Here is an 18219-nt window from a genome sequence, read left to right as displayed (position 1 = left end):
CACAAAAACTTGCTACGTGAAGAGGTTGCTCTGAGCACTGAGTTGCTTTTCTGTGGTATACTTGAACTCAGCTTCCACTTTCCACTGCAAAGTAATCAGTCCTTCTGCATTTATGGCATTCAGCAATCTTGTAGGTTCTGTCCCCCTGTGTGGGTCTTTCCCAAAAGGAGTGCACTGAAACCCTTCAGCTGTACTGGTCAAGACTTGAGTACAGTACCTCAGTTTTCTGATTGCTGCCCTGACTCTTGACCGAGCAGCACAGCCTTTTCTAATAGGGTTGGTATACCTGAACGGCGAGAGAGAAAGGAAAAAAAAGATGACCACTAGATGGCGGCACAAAAATACAAGACACCTCTGCTGTCTTTGCACGACCGAATGAGACAGTTTTACCCTAGACTTGAAATGTGTTTTGTTTCACCCCAAAGAAAAAAAGTGTCCTGGAAGATCTGTCAGCACCTTTGGATCAGCCAGTTTGGCCAAAACCAACCTTGGAAGAATCCTAGAAAGATATTGCAAAGCATGTAGAGTAAGGCTGATGCGTGTTGCCCACCTCTTCCCTCTTTCAGGAACAGGGATACTTAACTTATGGTGCTGCTGTTGTTCCTCACAATGCTCTGTGGCTTTTTCTTACTGCATGGTCTCAGTAGCTCTCAGCGTGTCATGTCCTATAGCCCATCTGTCTCCCCATCTGCTCTGCTCTCCATTCCTCCCACCTCCCCTTAGCTGCTGGTTGCCTTCTCTCCACCTCTTGCCTCTCCTGAGTACTGTAACTTCTTTCCCTTCCTCTTCTGCTTCCCATTAGCTTCTGCTTAGTATGGACTGCGTGTTTGTTTCTTATGGTGATGATCTCAGTGGCGCTCAACTCAGCATATCCTGTTGGCCCACCTGGCTGCTCTGTCTTCCCAGTGCTTTCCCTCCCCTCCCTCCCCTCAGCTACTGCCATGCTGCGGTGAAACAGGGAGAGCCTTCTGTGGCACATGCTGTAATGGTATGTGGGAATGACCTTGGGAGACAGGAGGAAGAGCTGAAGACTAGACAATGGTCAGGTAAGAGGCAGCTTAGCCTGCAGAAGGAATGTGGGTGTGGCAAACATCTCAGAAGGGACCCTCCCTAGTTCCTTGGACTGTAAAGGCGAGCTGGGAGAGAGATGTACTGTCAGACTTGCAAATTTCTGTTAATGTAACCTTACAATAAAGTTAGAGCTAGTATTTCTGGGTGTGCTTCTTGTCTGGACTATTTGCAAGGCTGATGCATGCAGCTGACATGTGGGATCTCCCTAAGATCGCAACACTAGCTCCTCCCCTTTTTAATCTTTCACTGCTTTCCCCATCTCTGTTAGTGTCATAGAAATATGCCATTGCCAGATAAACTCCTCAGCTTTGGCTCTTTCCTATTCTTGCTTCCCAGTCCAACATTTCTGCCCAGAACAATTGCATTTTATTTGTACCTAAACAGCCTCATTTTACCCATATATAGACCGAAACAAGCAGGTACAGACTATCTAACAAACAGCTGATCCATGTGCACTGTGATTTGTACATCCCTACCCTATTTCTAAGGTTGAAGCAGTTTCCATTGTAACTTTGGAGATGAAACCTTCAAAATACCCGCAGCCAATTTCTCCTGCCCCCAAACACAGTCATCTGAAGTTTCGCATAGACACCTTTGGAAAGATCTCAGCAATTTCCCCAGGCTTTGTCATTTGCAGAAAAGAAGTTATCTCATGAATCAGATTTCTCTCAGACAAAATGTTCATCAAATGTTTCCATGGGAGGTTCTTGTTTTTTATAGTAGCAAAATTGTTTTGCCAGTGGCATCATGGCATAAATGAAGGGAATATCTGGATTTCTCCTTCTTCTGCATTTGGTTTGGCAACACTTCTGTAGTTGGAAGAACCTCTGTTTCCATTCAGGTCATCCAACAATCTTGCTAAAGTCAAAGGCCTCTGTTGGAGACATTTGCAATTTTAGACCTCAGAACTGCAGGACTTCAAATAGGAATTCTACTTATACTCAGGAATCTCCAAATGTACAAACTGATTTTGACACCACATAATTCTGTATAAACTGTCCTGAAACATTTTGCTGAACAACAACAACATACCTTCATACACATGCTTTCAATCATTGGGTCACTTTTTCTAGTAGAATACCTTATTTTCAGGTAATTTAAACATACACTGTGTTTATTATGGTCTTTTTTACCATTCCAGGTATTGGCTTGTCTTTCTTCTATTCACTGATTAGGCTCCCATTTCACTTCAGTGGGGTCCCAGCTTTTATGAATTCAATAAGGCAACAACAAACAGGTGGGTTAATGGCTTCTATGCACCTTTCATAACTATATTGTACTGTGTACATCAGAAACAAGGGAACATTTATATTTATTTATATTTCAAATTTAGTCACCACCCATCTCACTCAAAGAGCAACTCTGGGCAGTTTACAATAAAACAAAAATAAAAGCAATTAAAATACTATAAAACAATATTCTTAAATAAAAATAGTCTGAGACATAGATGTTAAGAAGTTCTTAATTTATGGGAGCAACTTCAGGGTGCTAACCACTCCCAGGGTTGGTTACCCCTCCTCATGCCCCATACGAGATGGCAAAGCCAGGTCTTCACCCCTTTCTGGAAGGCCTCACCTCTGGGGAAAGAGTGTTTCATAGGGTGGGGGCAATGGCAGAGAAGGCCCACTTTGTGGGCCCTGTCAATCAACAGTCTCTCATGGATGGTGTCTGTAATATGCCTTCTCTGCCTGACTGGGTGGGACAGGTCGATTTAATGGGGGTGAGGCAGTCCCTCAGGTAACCTGGACCTATGCCATGTAGGGCTTTAAAGGTGGTAACCAACACCTTTAAATTGGACCTGGAAGCAAACTGGCACCCAGTGCAGCTCCTGCAGTAAAGGTGTTACACGTGCCATCCTTGGGGCGCCCAACATTGCTTGTGCGGCTGCATTTTGAACCAGCTGAAGCTTCTGGATACTCTTCTTGTGCAGATACTACTTGTGTGGCTGCATTCTGAACCAGCTGAAGCTTCTGGATACTCTTCAAGGGTAGCCCCATATAGAGTGCATTGCAATAATCTACAGGCGTATTGATGTTGTTGAAGCAGAATTCATACCATTCCTCACCATTGTCCATGCTGGCTGGGACTGCTGGAAAGTATAATCAGCAAATATAGGGTACAAGAGAGTTACCTTTTGAGGGGCACAAAAAGAGCTATTAGATGATTAATCCAAGGGCCATATATGATGCAATGATCTCTGATTGAAACAATGGGAAGACCAAATGGAGGCACAGCCATTATGGCACACCTGTCTAATTAGACAAGGGCTTCCATTTAAAATTCCCTTTTTCACCATAATTATTGGGCTCAAAGCTAATAAGCAGGATGTGGCTTCCACCAGATGTGAGGAAGTTGGTATTTACCATTGGTTGAAAACAAGATTTAAATAGTATTCACCAATATGTTACTAGGGATGGGGTGGGTGCTGGCATGCTCCTTGCAATATGGTCAGTTCTTTTTTGTTCCGCGTCAGAGTTGAGATGAAGCTGATATTAATAAACAGAGTTTAGGTCTTGTGCCATCGGCTCCTTGTAAATGAATTAATACACCAGATAGAAACACTACAAAGAGGTGACAGCTTAAACCATGCCATGTACAAACTAAGGCTTTGGACTACCTAGGTGCTTCACCAGAGGACAGAGCTTCATAAGTACATAAGGAAATTGTTCATGGCTTCTTCTCCTGAGATATCAGTGTAATTATGCTTTGGTGCAAAACTCAGATGATGGACACTGCATAGTAAGGCTTAATTCATTTATTATTTTTTTACAATGCAATTAAAAAAAAAATCTTGCTGCCAGAGAAAGGAAGAGGTCCAGGGGCCTGAAAAGTCAGCAGGGAATGCATTAATTTACACAGCTAGTTACTTACAGGTGACTTTAATGAAAATTAATTCCCATCACTATGACCATCATTTTTCTGTTTCATAAGTAATAAGGCTATTAAGAATACAGGAAGTAAGGAGATACCAAAAGTTAGAACATTATTTTCTGCTATGACAAGTGAGTGAAAAAATATCCTTAAGAACTAACTGCACCGTTTTTCTGTAATGTTGTAAAAAAAAATTTGTGTGTGTTTTCACACCTTTTTAGTTTTTGTTTTTTTGTAGATTTTTGTTTTTTTGTAGCTTTTATCTTTCTTTTTAAACTTAATAAAATTCATAATAATAATAAAAAAAGAACTGCACCATTCATCAAAGCTGACACCCAGGTGGCAGCTGTAAGAGGGATAAAAACGTTCAGGTTTGCTTTAACATTTTTGCCCCTTTGAGTCACATGACGATCAGGCAGCCTAATCTATCTAATAAATGAACAAATAAATAAAAATATGGTCCTGGGTCTTATTCCGTCTGGCTGACAGCAAAAGGAGAGCAGCAGCGGCAGGACTGTGCCTTGGCTCTGATAATTAAAAAAATAAACTTTTTAAAAATTCTGATAAAGAAAGTTACACCCACTTGAATTTAGACCCCAGGTTAGTGAGAATACATAGTCTTTTCCGAGACAGGCTGGTTTACTTTACTCAGCCTGAAGATGCTGAGTGTTTGAAGGAATGAGAGCTTTAAGAGCAGTACTGTATTCTGTATTGAACTTTTGCCTTGGGGGCGGCGCGGGAACGAGGCAGGGGACTTAATGAATCGAGCCGCGTCGGAGCAGGGGAAGCGAGAGGAAAGCGAGGAGGGGGTACGGAGCCGCGATCCTATTCCTTAGTTAACTTTCGGGGGGCGATTCTTCGGGTCGTCCCGACTGCCGCCGCTCCACCCTCCGCTCCTGGATTCCACGCTGTCAGTCACCGCTGGAATGTCGGAACTCGGGCGCTCCTTTCCCCGCGCCCTGAGGCGCCTGCGCAGTTGCCGTGGTATAGGCTGGGGCGGCTGCCCCCGCCGGTGCTCTGCCGCTCAGTTCTCCTCCGCCCCCTCCTTCGCGGAACAGTCCTCGTCACCGCCGCCTTCAGCCGGGAGAGAGGAACGGAAGAGGCGCGCCTCCTCTTTTCCCTCCACGACGACGACGGACGACGACGACGTCAGCAGCAGCAGCAGCAGCAGCAGCAGGCGGCCTCCCGAGGGAGCGAGAAGCTCTGGGTGTGGGGCGGCGGAGGCGAGGTTTCTTCTCCCGTCGGGGGCGCTGTCTTGTCCGGCGTGCGAAGCGGAGGGGATGTGTGCATAAGAGAGAGGAGAAAAGGCGTGTGAGTGAGTAGACCTTAGTGTGGACGAGCTTCCATTCCTTTGGCGCTGCTGAACCTAACCGTCCTCAGTTTATTCTATCGAGGAAGGGCTCCTGGTCCGGAATATAGATACCCTCTCCTCCCAGCTCCAAATTGTGGAGGAGAGGGGGGAATTGCCCGATGGGCACGGGGTGAAAACACACCGGTACTCTTTGTGGAGAGTTGACGTCTACCGCCGAGGAGGAGGTCCGGCCGCTGCGGAGCCTGGTCCCGAAATCTCTTTGGCCTTGTAGGTGCTGTCCGAACAAGCTGAAGGGTGGCGACCCTAGGCAGCTAGAAGTGCGTGTGCTGGCGTTATGAACTTTTGGGGCTGCTTTAGGCTCATCGCGTGTCTTTTCAAAAAATGAGAACTTGGCTAGGATGAAGTCTGGCTGCCGGTGATGCTTGTCTTTCTTGCGGCTCGGAGACTGCGCTCCTAAACACGCTGGATGAGATCGGGGAGAAGGGAGGCATTTACGGGAGGGCAGGATTTGTTCTTAAGGTGAAGTTGAGCGATGCTCTAGTGAGATAGCAAGGCTATATTTAAAAGTGGTCCTGTTGAAAATAAACAGGATTAGTACTGTGGTGCAACTCCGTGTGTGTTATGAATAGGAAAATCTACTGAAGCAGTTTTCCCATTGTAAGTATCTTGCATTGGAATGCTCTGGAATGGTTGTAAATGATTTTCTGCAGTGTAACAAACAAACATTGTTAAGTATTGGATGTGCTAAGTCAGCAGTAGAACACCTGCTTCAAACAGAGAAGATTCATGCTTCAGTCCTTGATATCTCTAATCATAAGGATTTCTGGTCATAGGCCTGAAAATGGCTCCATCTAAGACCTTGAAGAGCCGTGTGAGGTTGGGTAGCATTCAACTGATAGGCTCAAACATTCATTCAGTGTAATATATATATGTTCATATCTTCTGTCAAAAGAGAGATGAACTTCATTTGGTACATATTGAGGTTGTGGGGCATGCTTTCTGTGTTTGCTTGAAGTTAATTTTTAATAAGTTAACTTTAAGTGAGCACACCGCCATCAAAATGTTTATAAATAAGGTTTAAAATATGTAGCAGGTTTGTTTTTCATAATGTATAAGAATCTATTACTGGTGACATGGATAAAGAATGAGACCATAGCTTGTCCTGTGATAGTTTAAAGTTCAGTGTGTGCTGTGATCTTTCTAATCTGTAGCAGTGTATTTCTTAGAATAACCTTTGCCATGTGTAATAGCAATCACGCCCCTCACTTTTTTTTAAAACTCTGTAAGACCAAAATAATAAAGCAAGATATTTCATACTGTTACCTAACTGATTTCTAATCCTCTAGTAATTCATGATAGATCTCAAAGCAGATCAGTTTCAGTGGGAAAATGAAAAAAACATCTGAATTGATTTGAAGTTTTTTTAAAAACCAAACACTTCTATCTTGTTGAGAGGCATGCTGTGAGTCTATATATTAGAGATCTTTTAGCATAGAGGAAATATCGAAAAGCTCTAAAATCCCGAACACTGATACATTTTATGTTTTGCAAGGAAATCCTTGTGGTAATTATTCCATAATTAGGTATGTTTGCCGCCTTAAGTTATATATAAAAAGGCAGGATAAAATAATAATAATAATAATAATAATAAACATTTAACTACATATACATCTAAAACATTACTTTAGTGATGATTCTATCAGAGATTATTTGCATAGGCAGGAATATAATAGAGCCATAGATTTACACTCTAAACTTTGTCCATGCTGATATGGAGTTTCCATGATTATCTGTTCCTAATATTTTTGTGCAATAACAGTATAAATTCTGGGTCAAGTAGAACTGAAATTCTAATATGTATAACATACAGTCTTGTATTTTTCTATACACTAAGGTCTTACATTGCTACTTTCATGGTGAGTGTCTCCATTTCAACCTACGTATCTGAATCTCAGGCAGTAGATTAGGCTGCCTTGAAAGACAGAACTGTAAGGGCGCTCCTGAAATTCTTTGGCAAAGCCATCATCAGGACACAGTTCGCATCCAGGTGCTATGCCAATTATGGACTCCTTGCCAATTCCCACTAAAATAGTTAATTACATACATAGATTGATTTCACATTCCAAACAACTTTTTCAAAGTTGCTATGAACTAGAAAACATGGGTTTTCTTTTTAGGTATTTCAGCTATCAAGGCAAAATAAAAATTAAGTGATTATATATTGTGAGGTCTAAATCCTGTTGAGTGTAAATCCTGTTGAACAAAAATCATTTTGTTGAGTATAATACCTTTAAACTTACACGTTCTGAGTAAACATGCATAGACTGGAGTCAAATGAAGCAACCCTCAACTTAACTGCAAAATTAACATTATTCTTCATGAACTATTTTCTCTTCTCTTTATGAAGAGAAATTTCTTACAGTATTAGCCTTTCATTTTTTATTAGCCTTAAGATTTTTATGTGGTTATTACTTTCCTATGATTCCAGTACTAGTGGTATTGAAAAATAGTACAAGTCTGTGAATTTCTACTTCAGAATATAGTATTTACTTCTGAATAGACATGCATAAGATTGTCCTGTTCTTTACTAAACTATGTGAAAATACTATTTGAGCTTTTTCAAAATAAACTATTCTTTACTATATGCTTTATTTGAGGAATAAGGTTAGGACTAACAGAGGGAAGGAATTGAAGCTTGTGGTAAGATAGAAAGGGAGTAGGAATAGAGTAAGATCATGGAAGGATGGGGGTGGTGGGTCTGGAGTTTGGAGGATGGAGGTAAAACTGTCCAATTAGCAGCCACTACTTTATCTTGAGCATCTGAAGAAACAGACTAATCTGGAAATTTACAGTGCCCTCTACCTTCTTTATAGAATGTGAATTATGGACCCCAAAAAGAATCATAGGTCCTACCTAACTTACCAGAAGAGACGTTTGCATATTTAGTTGGTTTTTCTCAGAAACTTATAGAACAGTTTCATAGAACAGAAGGAGACAACACAACTCTCAAACTTTAATAAGCACAAGAAACTTTTTCTTATACCCTGAATGTCAGCACACTGCATGTACCTCCCAACTGGTGTTCTTTTGTTTTAGTGCTAAGCAACAACAGTTCATATGATGCTTCTATCACTTTGGCCTAACAAAGTAGTAAGAATTCTCACACAGTCTGAGAAGGACAACATGATAACAAAGCAGCATATTTTTCATTTGTCCGTTGTGCAGAAAGAGAGCTTTCATTTTCCCCCAAATTGTTCATTACGTAGAAAAGGCACAAGAAAAAAGCATCAAAGGGTTTGAATACTAACTCTATAAATAGGGCTTGTGGTTGAAACTCTAGTTGCTAGCATTCTTTCGTTATTGATGATAATTTTCTACAGTAAAAATTACTTAGCAGGTGTTTTTGGATTTGAGTCCTGTCTTTCCAGCTGAAGCCTGACACAACTTCTTCACACACATGAACAGAGACCAATTTGGGAACACCTGCTTCACAAGGACAGGTTCAGTTGGAACATGAAATATGTAAAGATGATGGGCCAAAGATGATGTGAAACTGTCAGAGTGGAAGTGAAAAATATTAAATTGCATGTTTTAGGAATAGATGAACTTAGGTAGGGTATAATGGGCCATTTCAACCCAGTTAATTGCACAGTTTACTACCCAGGGCATGAGATCATAGAAAGAAATAGAGTAAAATAATATTCAAAAAGGGCATTGCTATAGCTCAATGAATAACAAGATCATATCCATTAGAATTAGTGGATATAAAGTGAACATCACTGTTGTGCAAGTGCATGCATTTACTGCTGATTGAATGAAATAATACATTGATAAATCATTTAGCAAATTCTAAGAGGCGCTAAGTGCAATATCAAGGAAGGACATTGTATTGTTAATAGTCTTCCCAGCGGTAATATATGAAAGCTGAATACTTAGAAAGTGAAAGAAGATAGACCACCATCAAATTATAAATTTGAACTTGGTCCATAAGAGTATTGTGGACTGCAAGAAGAGTTAGCCAGTAAGTCCTAGGCCCAATGGCTGACAGGCCCTTGAGATAGTGATCAGCAAATAGAAACTTACACATTTTGCATGTTTGATGTGCAATGATGATGACTTTAAAAAAAAACTATAATGCTTGGTGAAGTTGAGAGAAATAGAAGAAAGGGGGGAAAGGGATATGTTGAATGACTAGGATCAGAGGTTAATGAAATGTCCTCGAAAGAACTACAAGTAGGGGGCGCTAAACATTTTGTTTTGAAATGTTTTGACTGTGAAACCACTGTTTCAGATATAAAGCATGTTGCCTCAAGTATTTAGGAAGCCTTTTGAGCTTGAAACGAGTGTTCTAAATTCCAAACATTCAGTTTTGAAGCTTGGAACACTTGAAACACTAGATGTTCCCTTGTAATGGATTGTCTTCCAAAGTTTATACAGGAATTATTTTAAATAAAACTTTTGCACAACTTTAACTGCAACTTACTAACGTCAAGTTGATGGGCATTAATCTATACAGTCAGCAGGAATCTAGCCTGGCTGGATGCTTTAAAATTGTGCTGATTTAATTATGACAATTGATTTGCATAATGAATGTGCTTCATTTATTTTTCCTGTTTAAGACAACCAGGCAGTGTTCTAAAATTTAATATCTAAATATGTAGTAAACCTTTAATATTATGATCATATGAGGTTACAGTTTTATTACAAAAATTTTTGATTTGATTTTTTTCTACTTATCTAAAAGCAAAGCAAAGATATCTGTCTTTTAGGTAGCAGAGAATGCAGCAATTTGCATTGCTGCATTCTTCTCTTCTCTTTATTTGTATGATGATAGGTAACATATTTATCTGAAAGGAATCATCTAAGATGATTTTCTCCCACATGCTGTAGTGACATTTGGTGTTATGAAAAGGATTCAGAGGCAATGCCATTTGGGGGGAGAAAAGCCACGGATGAGGAGGTACAGAATGCTGGGATGAAGCATATATACCTGGATGCCCAGCACAAGTCCCTGGGTGCCAGTAGCTCAAATTTTGTACTGAGGAATCCCCCTCCCCACCCCCCAGTGTCATGGGAATCTGAGATAGCTGAGTATGATAGCCCTACATGTGATGCCATAGTCAACTGTTTGCAGATTTGGATGTAGGAGAGAAAGGGGAGCAGAAGGTGGGAAGGGGGGTAGGATTGATCCTCCTTACCATGTTCTGTGATGTGTGGAAACTTTTAGAAGTCACTTGGAAGATAACATCCTTGCCTTTAAAGAACAGTGGGCTCTTTTAAGGGAAGCACTAGAAGTGATCAAGAGAGTCAGGAAACAGCCAAATGTTGTGCTGTTGCCTTGGCTGTTTGGTTGATAAATTAAAACATCACAGCAAGGCAAGCAAAAATGTGTCTCTAATTTTCAAAAAGTTAGGGCACTTGTTGCCTCCCATGATTGGAATCCACAAACATGTGATGGAGATATTTGGGATTCTAGCTTAGATGAGGAATGGACTGAGGAAGAAGGAGAATGAGAAAACTTGAGTTGCAGAGGCTCACCCTTGAATTATTAATAAGGCTAATGATTACCAGAAGGGTTAGAGTACACCCAAAAAGAGTTGGCTGAAATTGCTTAAAAACAAACAAAAACAAACAACCCCCCCCCAGATAATGACCAGCTGAGAGGCTTGGTGGCATATTGTGCATTTTTAATAACTGAGGAATTATTTCAATCAGGCAATTTGTTACTGACTAGGATAAACCAACACTTGAGGGAGCTCAGATGCTCATCTACCTCTCTTTGACTGGATTGCACTAGCTATGTGCTTTAGATTGCTTTCTTCTCAATTTTATCTGATCAAGCCTCCCAAGACCAATTTGCCTTGATACGGGAAAGGAGACAATACTGTACATACTCCAGGTTTTACCCCAGAGGTATGTCACAGTCCCATATTTTATCACGGTCTAGTGGCTAGGGACATGGAGCAAATGATTCTGATCCCTGCCTTGTTTATGGTTTGCTAGATTGATGACATTTTACTCTCAGGACTTAATTGAACATCAGATGCAGAAAGGGTTAACCACAGTAGTTGACTACATGCGATTGCAGGATTAGGAAATTAACCTCAAGAAAATGCAAGAGCCTGCTCAACAAATGTAGTTTCTAGGGGTGGTAGGGTATGGGCTGGGCCAGTCCAGCATATGCATCCTCCAAAATCCAAAAAAGAAGCCCAACAAGTAATAGAGTTAATAGGCTTTTGGAGGCAACGCACCCCGCACCATGCGCAGGTACTGTGCCCATCTTGCGTGATTCCATTAAACTGTGTGTTATTCAAAAAAATATTAAGATGATCATGCAATACTATGTTGTTTGCAGAGTTGCTTATTTTTGATTTAGTCTTGCATGCGTCCCTGTGGGCCTGTGACTTCTGGGTTGGCTCTACTAATTTCCTAGCTTATGCTATTTAAATTGAGATAGAATCATTTGCACTCTTGTCATGTTGAGATTTTTTTTTTAATGGATGGTCCCCAGTTCTCAGCTCACCCATGGAATCACTTTAAAAGCTACTCTGCCCTCTTTTTTAATATTAATCATCCTCTTTTTGTAGAAACTTGGCTTGTGCCCAAAGGTATCTCAGTGACTAACAAAGGAAGCCCTGTACCTTACACCTTTCATCCATATATTCAGACGTATCACTTCAGCCTGTCCAATTGACAATGCACGTGGAACAGTGTTTTAGAGAAAGCTTTGTTGCAGTGCTTCAGAGAAAGCTTTTTGGATTTCAATATCCTATGCAGCAACCTAAATTTGACTTTCAGGACAGCATCATTACTTTTCCTCTTGTCATTGGTGCAGGTGTGCATCACAATAAATGGTTCCTCCCCATTAGAGGTTTGGGTGACTTTGCACATGTCTGAATCAGAAGCAGAGGCTCAAGACATAGGTCCAGGTGTGGATGGCTGTCAGGAGGAGTATCCTTCACCTCAGGTAAAAGGAGAAGCTGAAGCTTTACCAAGCCATAGGAAACACAGATATGTGCATGCAAAAATAAATGCAGTGGCCCTGCTTGCATGATGAACTTAATTGGATCAGGTTAGCAGGCCATATAAACAGCTAAATCCTGTTAGAGGTTTAATTTTAGCTCAAAACAACCTCATAGTCATTTGGGGGAAGTTGTTTAATCCCCAAAGAAACACATTATTCAAACAGGAATGAGAGGGTTAATGGAGAGGTAACCCTTTCATCAGCTGCTGGTGCCAAGATGCAGTGATGCTGTATGTGAAGAAAGGGCTGGGGGTAGGCATGATTTCCTCCTTTCAGACAATGGTAGAGCCAACGCTGATAGGGCCAAAGTAAATTTTATTTTATTTATAGACCATCCTTTGATTCTGGACAGAATACTGCTTCACCAGAGAGAGCTGACCTGCAACTTGGGGGTCTTCCTGAACCCATGGTTCTTGCCTGAATGAGGCCCTTTGCACAATTCTATCTTGTGCACCAGCTGTGGCCTTTCTCTAGATCAGAAGGCTTTACTTAGTTGCCCATGCATTTGTCACCTCATGGCTTGATTATTGCAATGCATTCTACAAAGGGCTACCTCTGAAGACCACTTGGAAGCTTCAGCTGGTGCAAAAAGTGTTTTTCTCCTCCATTACAGGAAGAAAATCCTATTAAAGAGATAAATGCTTGAGTACAAGTTTAATAAACGGCCATATTCTTGACCATCTATAATTAAGAATCACCTGATGAAAAATCAAACATCAGTAAAGTGTTGTTAAATTACTAGAAGACTTTTTCAGACTTTTCTCAGTTTTCCACAAAATAAGATTTCATTATTTTAAATGGTAATTAGAAGGATATATATTTTGAAGTGACGTAAGCCTGTACCTTTTTTCAAAAGCATCCTACGTATTTGCAAGGGTTTGTGCTATTGTATGAGTCAGTGAAGAATGTCTATAAGAGTCGTGAATGCATAATAATAGCATTTGAGAGCCAATTTGGTATAGCCAGTTAAGGTACCAAGGCTAGAAACTGGGAAACCATGAGTTCTAGTCCCACCTTAGGCACAAAGCCAGCTGGGTGACCTTGGGCCAGTCATGGAAGAAGACAGTGGCAAACTACTTCCAAAATCTTGCCAGGAAAACTGCAGGGATTTGTAAAGGCAGTTGCCAGGAGTCAATACTGACTCGAAGGTGTGCATGCGTGCTCACACACACAAAGGCAACTACCTTATGTCATCATTGGAACGCTTCTCTATCAAGATGGCATTACTTGAGCCTTTCCTCTGATGCCATTTTGGATAATAGGAATTTGTAGCAAATCTCTGCCCTGCCAATTAAACTCATTTCTCTTTAAGCGCAGATTTAGAAATCATTTGTATTCATAGCTCATGGAGAAATACAAGTGTTGCAGCCTTTTTCCAGTTCAGCAGTTTTCTGATTCTAACTGGCTGAATTCTTGTGCTCAAGGTGACAGAGACTGAACAGCCTGCTAAGTCATTATTAGGCACCTTGGAACTAAAACCATTTGGCCTAAAAATAGAACTTAGAATTATAAATTTAAAAGTGAGGTCTCTCTTTGGACTCTGATTACTCTCAGGAGAATAATAAATGGGGAATGAAGTAAGAGATTATGTAGAAAGGAGATAAGAAAGAGAAGTCAGCTAGGATGTGATTATATGATGTGCTTCACTGCAGTGTCTTTGGTTCTTGGCTTGCCCATTAAACACATAAATTATGGTCCTGCAGTCCTCAGAAACTCATTGAAAAGTGGCATTTCCTTTTGCAAGCCATGGTTCCCCATAAGCAGGAGGTTGCACTAGAAGACAATAGAGACTTTTCACTACAGTATTAAAGTTATGGCAATGCCCCCACCAGAAAAATAAAAAGTAAAGCACAAAACTATTTTATACATAAAAACATCATTTAAAATATTTTATTATCTCAAACTAATTAAGAAAAAAAGAAAAATTACATCATTTCGTTACTTTTGTTTATACAAAATCAACATTAAAAAAAAAAAATAGAGTGAATGTCTAGAACTTGATCTCATGAGTAAAATAACTCCAAACATTGCTGGTAAGTCTTCCTTTACACTGTTGGAAGGGGAAAAAAAACCAGTTCCAGTGTTGACAGCTCATGCAATCAACAATCCATTGCTACAAATCAGTTATAAAGTTGTTCCAATAGTGTATAATAATTATTTTGTTTCCCAGGCATGAAAAGCCCATCGTTCTTGATTTCTTAATAGATTCCAAGTACTGGAGATACAGAAAAGCAGAATATATGCCTCCTTAAGCAGTAGTGACAGGTCTAAGTTGATTCCAACTACTTTTATAGTGTACATCATTAGTAATGCAGTAACACATAATTGACAGTTTCAACCTTATGTTTTTGCATTAACAACATCAGTCTGAATAGGGTGTTCCCTGGATCTTCAGTCCCCAGGGGCCAGTTGAAACATATTTAAGTATACTTGCATAAATGTTCTTCTGAGATTTTGAACTACAAGATTGTCAATGTACAGTGGTAAGAAAGAGTTCATTAACACTTTTAGGACTATTTATAATCTGACTTTAAGTCCTATTAGTAGATAAAGAGATTCTGGTTGAACTAACCACACCCAAAACAGTATACCATGTCATGTCTTTATTGAACGTATTGAGCCAGCATTCACCATCTGCTGGAATTCTGTGAGGCTTTAGATTTGGTAGCTGGTGGTACCTGCTTCAACAGCAATGAATTCAATTAAATCTTTCCTGAACTTCTTGATCAATCCTGTACATTGGTTTGGAGGAGTTTTGGCTTATTCCTCTTTACAGAACTGCTTCAGCTCATTGATATTGTTGAGCTGTCTTGTATGAATTACTTGCTTCAGTCCTGCCACAACTTTTTATCTGAGTTAAGGTCAGAACATTCCAAAACATGAAATTTCTTTTGCTTCAGCCATTTGGTTATAGATTTACTTGTTTCTTTGGAATAGTTCTTGTGTTATACTAGCCACATTCATTTAAGCTTCAGCTCACAGACAAATACCTTGATATTCTCCTGTAGAATTTGCTGATCGAATCCAGACTCCATTTCTCCCTCAATGACTGTGAGTTCTCCAGATCCTGAGGCAGTGATATCCACATTGCTATGCTTTTGCTGAAATGCAGCGCTTCATTTTCTTTAAACGCAGTATTTCTTATTAATACTGGAAAGTTCCTTTTTGTCTCATCTGTCTACAGAACAGTAGCCAGTTAGATCACCCAGGTGGCAAATATGCTTTCTGGAAAGCAGGAGTTTCCTCCTAGGTATCTTGCCATGCACAGCTTTCTTATTCTTGTCTTCCTTACAGTGTACTTATGAACGCTAACATCAGGCATCTGCAGATCCTTTACAACCTCTTAGAGTATTGTATGCCCTGCTCTTGGGGTAATTTTTGTTGAATGACCACTCCCGGGAAGAATACCAACAGTGTTTGCGCTTTTTCCATTTCTACACTGTCTGTTTGACTGTGGATTGATGGAGGCCAAAAATTCATGTAACCTTTTCCAGCCTCATTGGCAACCCTAACCCTTTTATTTTTAGGTTTGCAGTGATTTTTCTTGATTGGAGCATGATTCACTTGCACCAATCTCTGTTGTGAAACACAGACTTCAGTGGTGGCAACCATTATGTAGACTACCATTTCTAAACTTTTGAAAATTATATCTATCTTGCTATCTGGGCCCCTTAAAATATCTTTAAAGCTGCAAGGATGTAGTATTCTCCTGCTTTTGTAATATTTCTGGGCCAGGCCTCTGTGTTTTTTGGAAACATGTTCTAACTGATCTCTCCAAGAACCAGTGGACATAAACATTACGTTTATGTGTTGGAAGATCCTGACTTGTTCAATTTGGTTACCATTTTATAGCCATCTATAAGTCTTGGCCTTTTAGGAAAACCCATAATTTTTGTTTTTACGTTAATTAAATAGTGGGCCTCCTTTCACTCATTGGATGACAATTTTTAGTTATCTTTGCAGGTCTGTTAAAGTGGTTGAAAGTATCACTGCATATAGAAATAACATTGCTGGTTGTTTGCCAGATTTTGTGGGTGAAGTTCAGAGTTTATTCTTTCAATCACCAAGTTAGCACATAGGTTGAACAGCATGAGGGCAAATATATAGCCTTATTTGACCTCTTTGGATGTTAAGAAGGACTTAGTCAACAGCTTCATATTCTTGTATTGTCCTTAGGTCAATTAAAAGAAGCATATAGCATTTAATTTAATCCAAATGCATGAGTTATTTCTACATTTTCAGTGTATTATGATAACTACATTTAATATTTGAATGGCTCCTAAATGCATTTATACAGTTGATGCTCTTTAACCAATTGTGTTGCTGAAGACCATGTGACATAATCAGTGAGTTTACGGTACTGTAAACTTGCTGTAGTGTGTATTTGTTTAAAACATTTTAATAAAGCTTTTGTAGCTTAGAATGGTTTACTGGACTATTTTGTAATATATGATATAGTAAACTGGTTGAATTTTTAATTTATCACTGTTAATAAATCAGATAGCTATTTGGTGCTCATTTTAATCTTGAACTGCTGCTTGGAAGAGCAACTATGTATTTAAAATTGTAAATACAACGAGAGTTATACAGTGTCAAGTTAAATCTTGAGATCACCAAATATGCAAAATTTCTAATTTTGTTCCCAGCCATCTATAGAATAACACATCATTGTCAGTATCTTACATGAGAGGCAGATTGTAGATATTATCTGAACTTGTTAAATCTCTGTATTTCATAAAGTATGATGTGATGGTATTCCCATTCCTCCCCAAATATTCATTTGGTTTTGGACATTGTAAAATTATAACCCATAGAAGACTGAAAGGTTTTAGTAATAAAAAGATAAACTTATTTAGTTATTCAGTAACTAATTGGAAGTAATTTTGCTGTTAGTTTTGATTCTTGTGACAAAAAGGTCAGAATTTTGAAATGGACATGCAATTTTCATTAAAAAAAAATAGTTCTTTGGAAGTGTTTCCAGTTTCATGAAAAATATGTTTCTTTTTAAAGAAATTATAGATGTTTCCAGATGAAGGAGAACAAATAACACAAGCCATGGAAGAGATGCTAAAGGATTTTGACAAAGGCCCGCAAGAAAGTATTTCTGATTCTGTGGATTTGAGTGGTAGTTGCCAACAATATTTTGAAGAGGTTTCTGGCAACCAATGCTCTATGCATCTTCCACTTGATCCTCCCACCACAGGTATTAGCAGAAATATTTTGTAAATATTAAATGAGATATGTAGGAAAAGGTAAAAACATTCAAGATGAGTGTTCCTATTCCTACAATGTCTGCCTTTGGTGAAAAAATAGCTGAATTTTACATTTATGTTTTTTGTTCTTCATTTTCATGTCTTTAAGAAGCAGAAATATTAAGAGGAAAGCTGCTTGAAATGTATTTGCTCTGGAATGGTCTAGTGCAGCCTTATTATTACCTGAGTTTCATTACAAGAACACCCCCCACCCCATCGCAAGTAAACTACCATAAAGATATACTCAGAAATAACAGCTTGGAAAAAATATTGATAAAACAGTCCTGAAACATTAGAAAATACTCAAAATATATTTAATATTTGTTTCAGCCTAGCTACTGAAAATAACACACAAAGGCAGTTTTTGGAAAATGTTCAGATTTGACATTGACACTGCAGCATTCCGAGGTGAAATAACTGCAGGGTAGTCAACAAGTGCATTCTTTGCCATTAAAAAGTTTTTGCATAAAGCATTTGATGGATCTTGGTAGCCACAATGACAGATTGGGGATAGTTGTAAGTACCTTTAAAACACACTGTAAAATTGCTTTAGTTTACAAAAAAGGAACTTAAAATTATTATAAGATTCTTTGGTGGTCATTATGCACTTGGAGGTCAGGAATATCAATATAACAATGATCAGCTATAATCTTGGAACAGATTTTAGAGGCTGCACAAGAACATTGCTG

At 39.4% G+C, this 18219-nt stretch overlaps 1 protein-coding gene across 2 annotated transcripts in view; it reads left to right on the top strand.

The window, feature by feature from the left end:
• Window positions 1–5082: 5082 nt before the first annotated feature.
• Window positions 5083–18219, top strand: part of RABGAP1L (RAB GTPase activating protein 1 like) — a 170550-nt gene continuing 157413 nt past the window's right edge. Inside the window, exons 1-2 of one of the 2 annotated variants that reach the window (XM_063298499.1) lie at window positions 5083–5257; window positions 17289–17481. In XM_063298499.1, coding sequence (XP_063154569.1) covers window positions 17298–17481 — 184 coding nt within the window. In that variant the 5' untranslated portion in view covers window positions 5083–5257; window positions 17289–17297. Of the gene's footprint in view, window positions 5258–17288; window positions 17482–18219 lie in introns of those variants that run through there. The other variant, XM_063298498.1, reaches the window with a different exon arrangement.

The sequence above is a fragment of the Candoia aspera genome, chromosome 3 (assembly GCF_035149785.1).
Source record: "Candoia aspera isolate rCanAsp1 chromosome 3, rCanAsp1.hap2, whole genome shotgun sequence".
Lineage (NCBI taxonomy): Eukaryota > Metazoa > Chordata > Lepidosauria > Squamata > Boidae > Candoia > Candoia aspera.
This window is presented reverse-complemented; position numbering and strand designations above follow the sequence as displayed.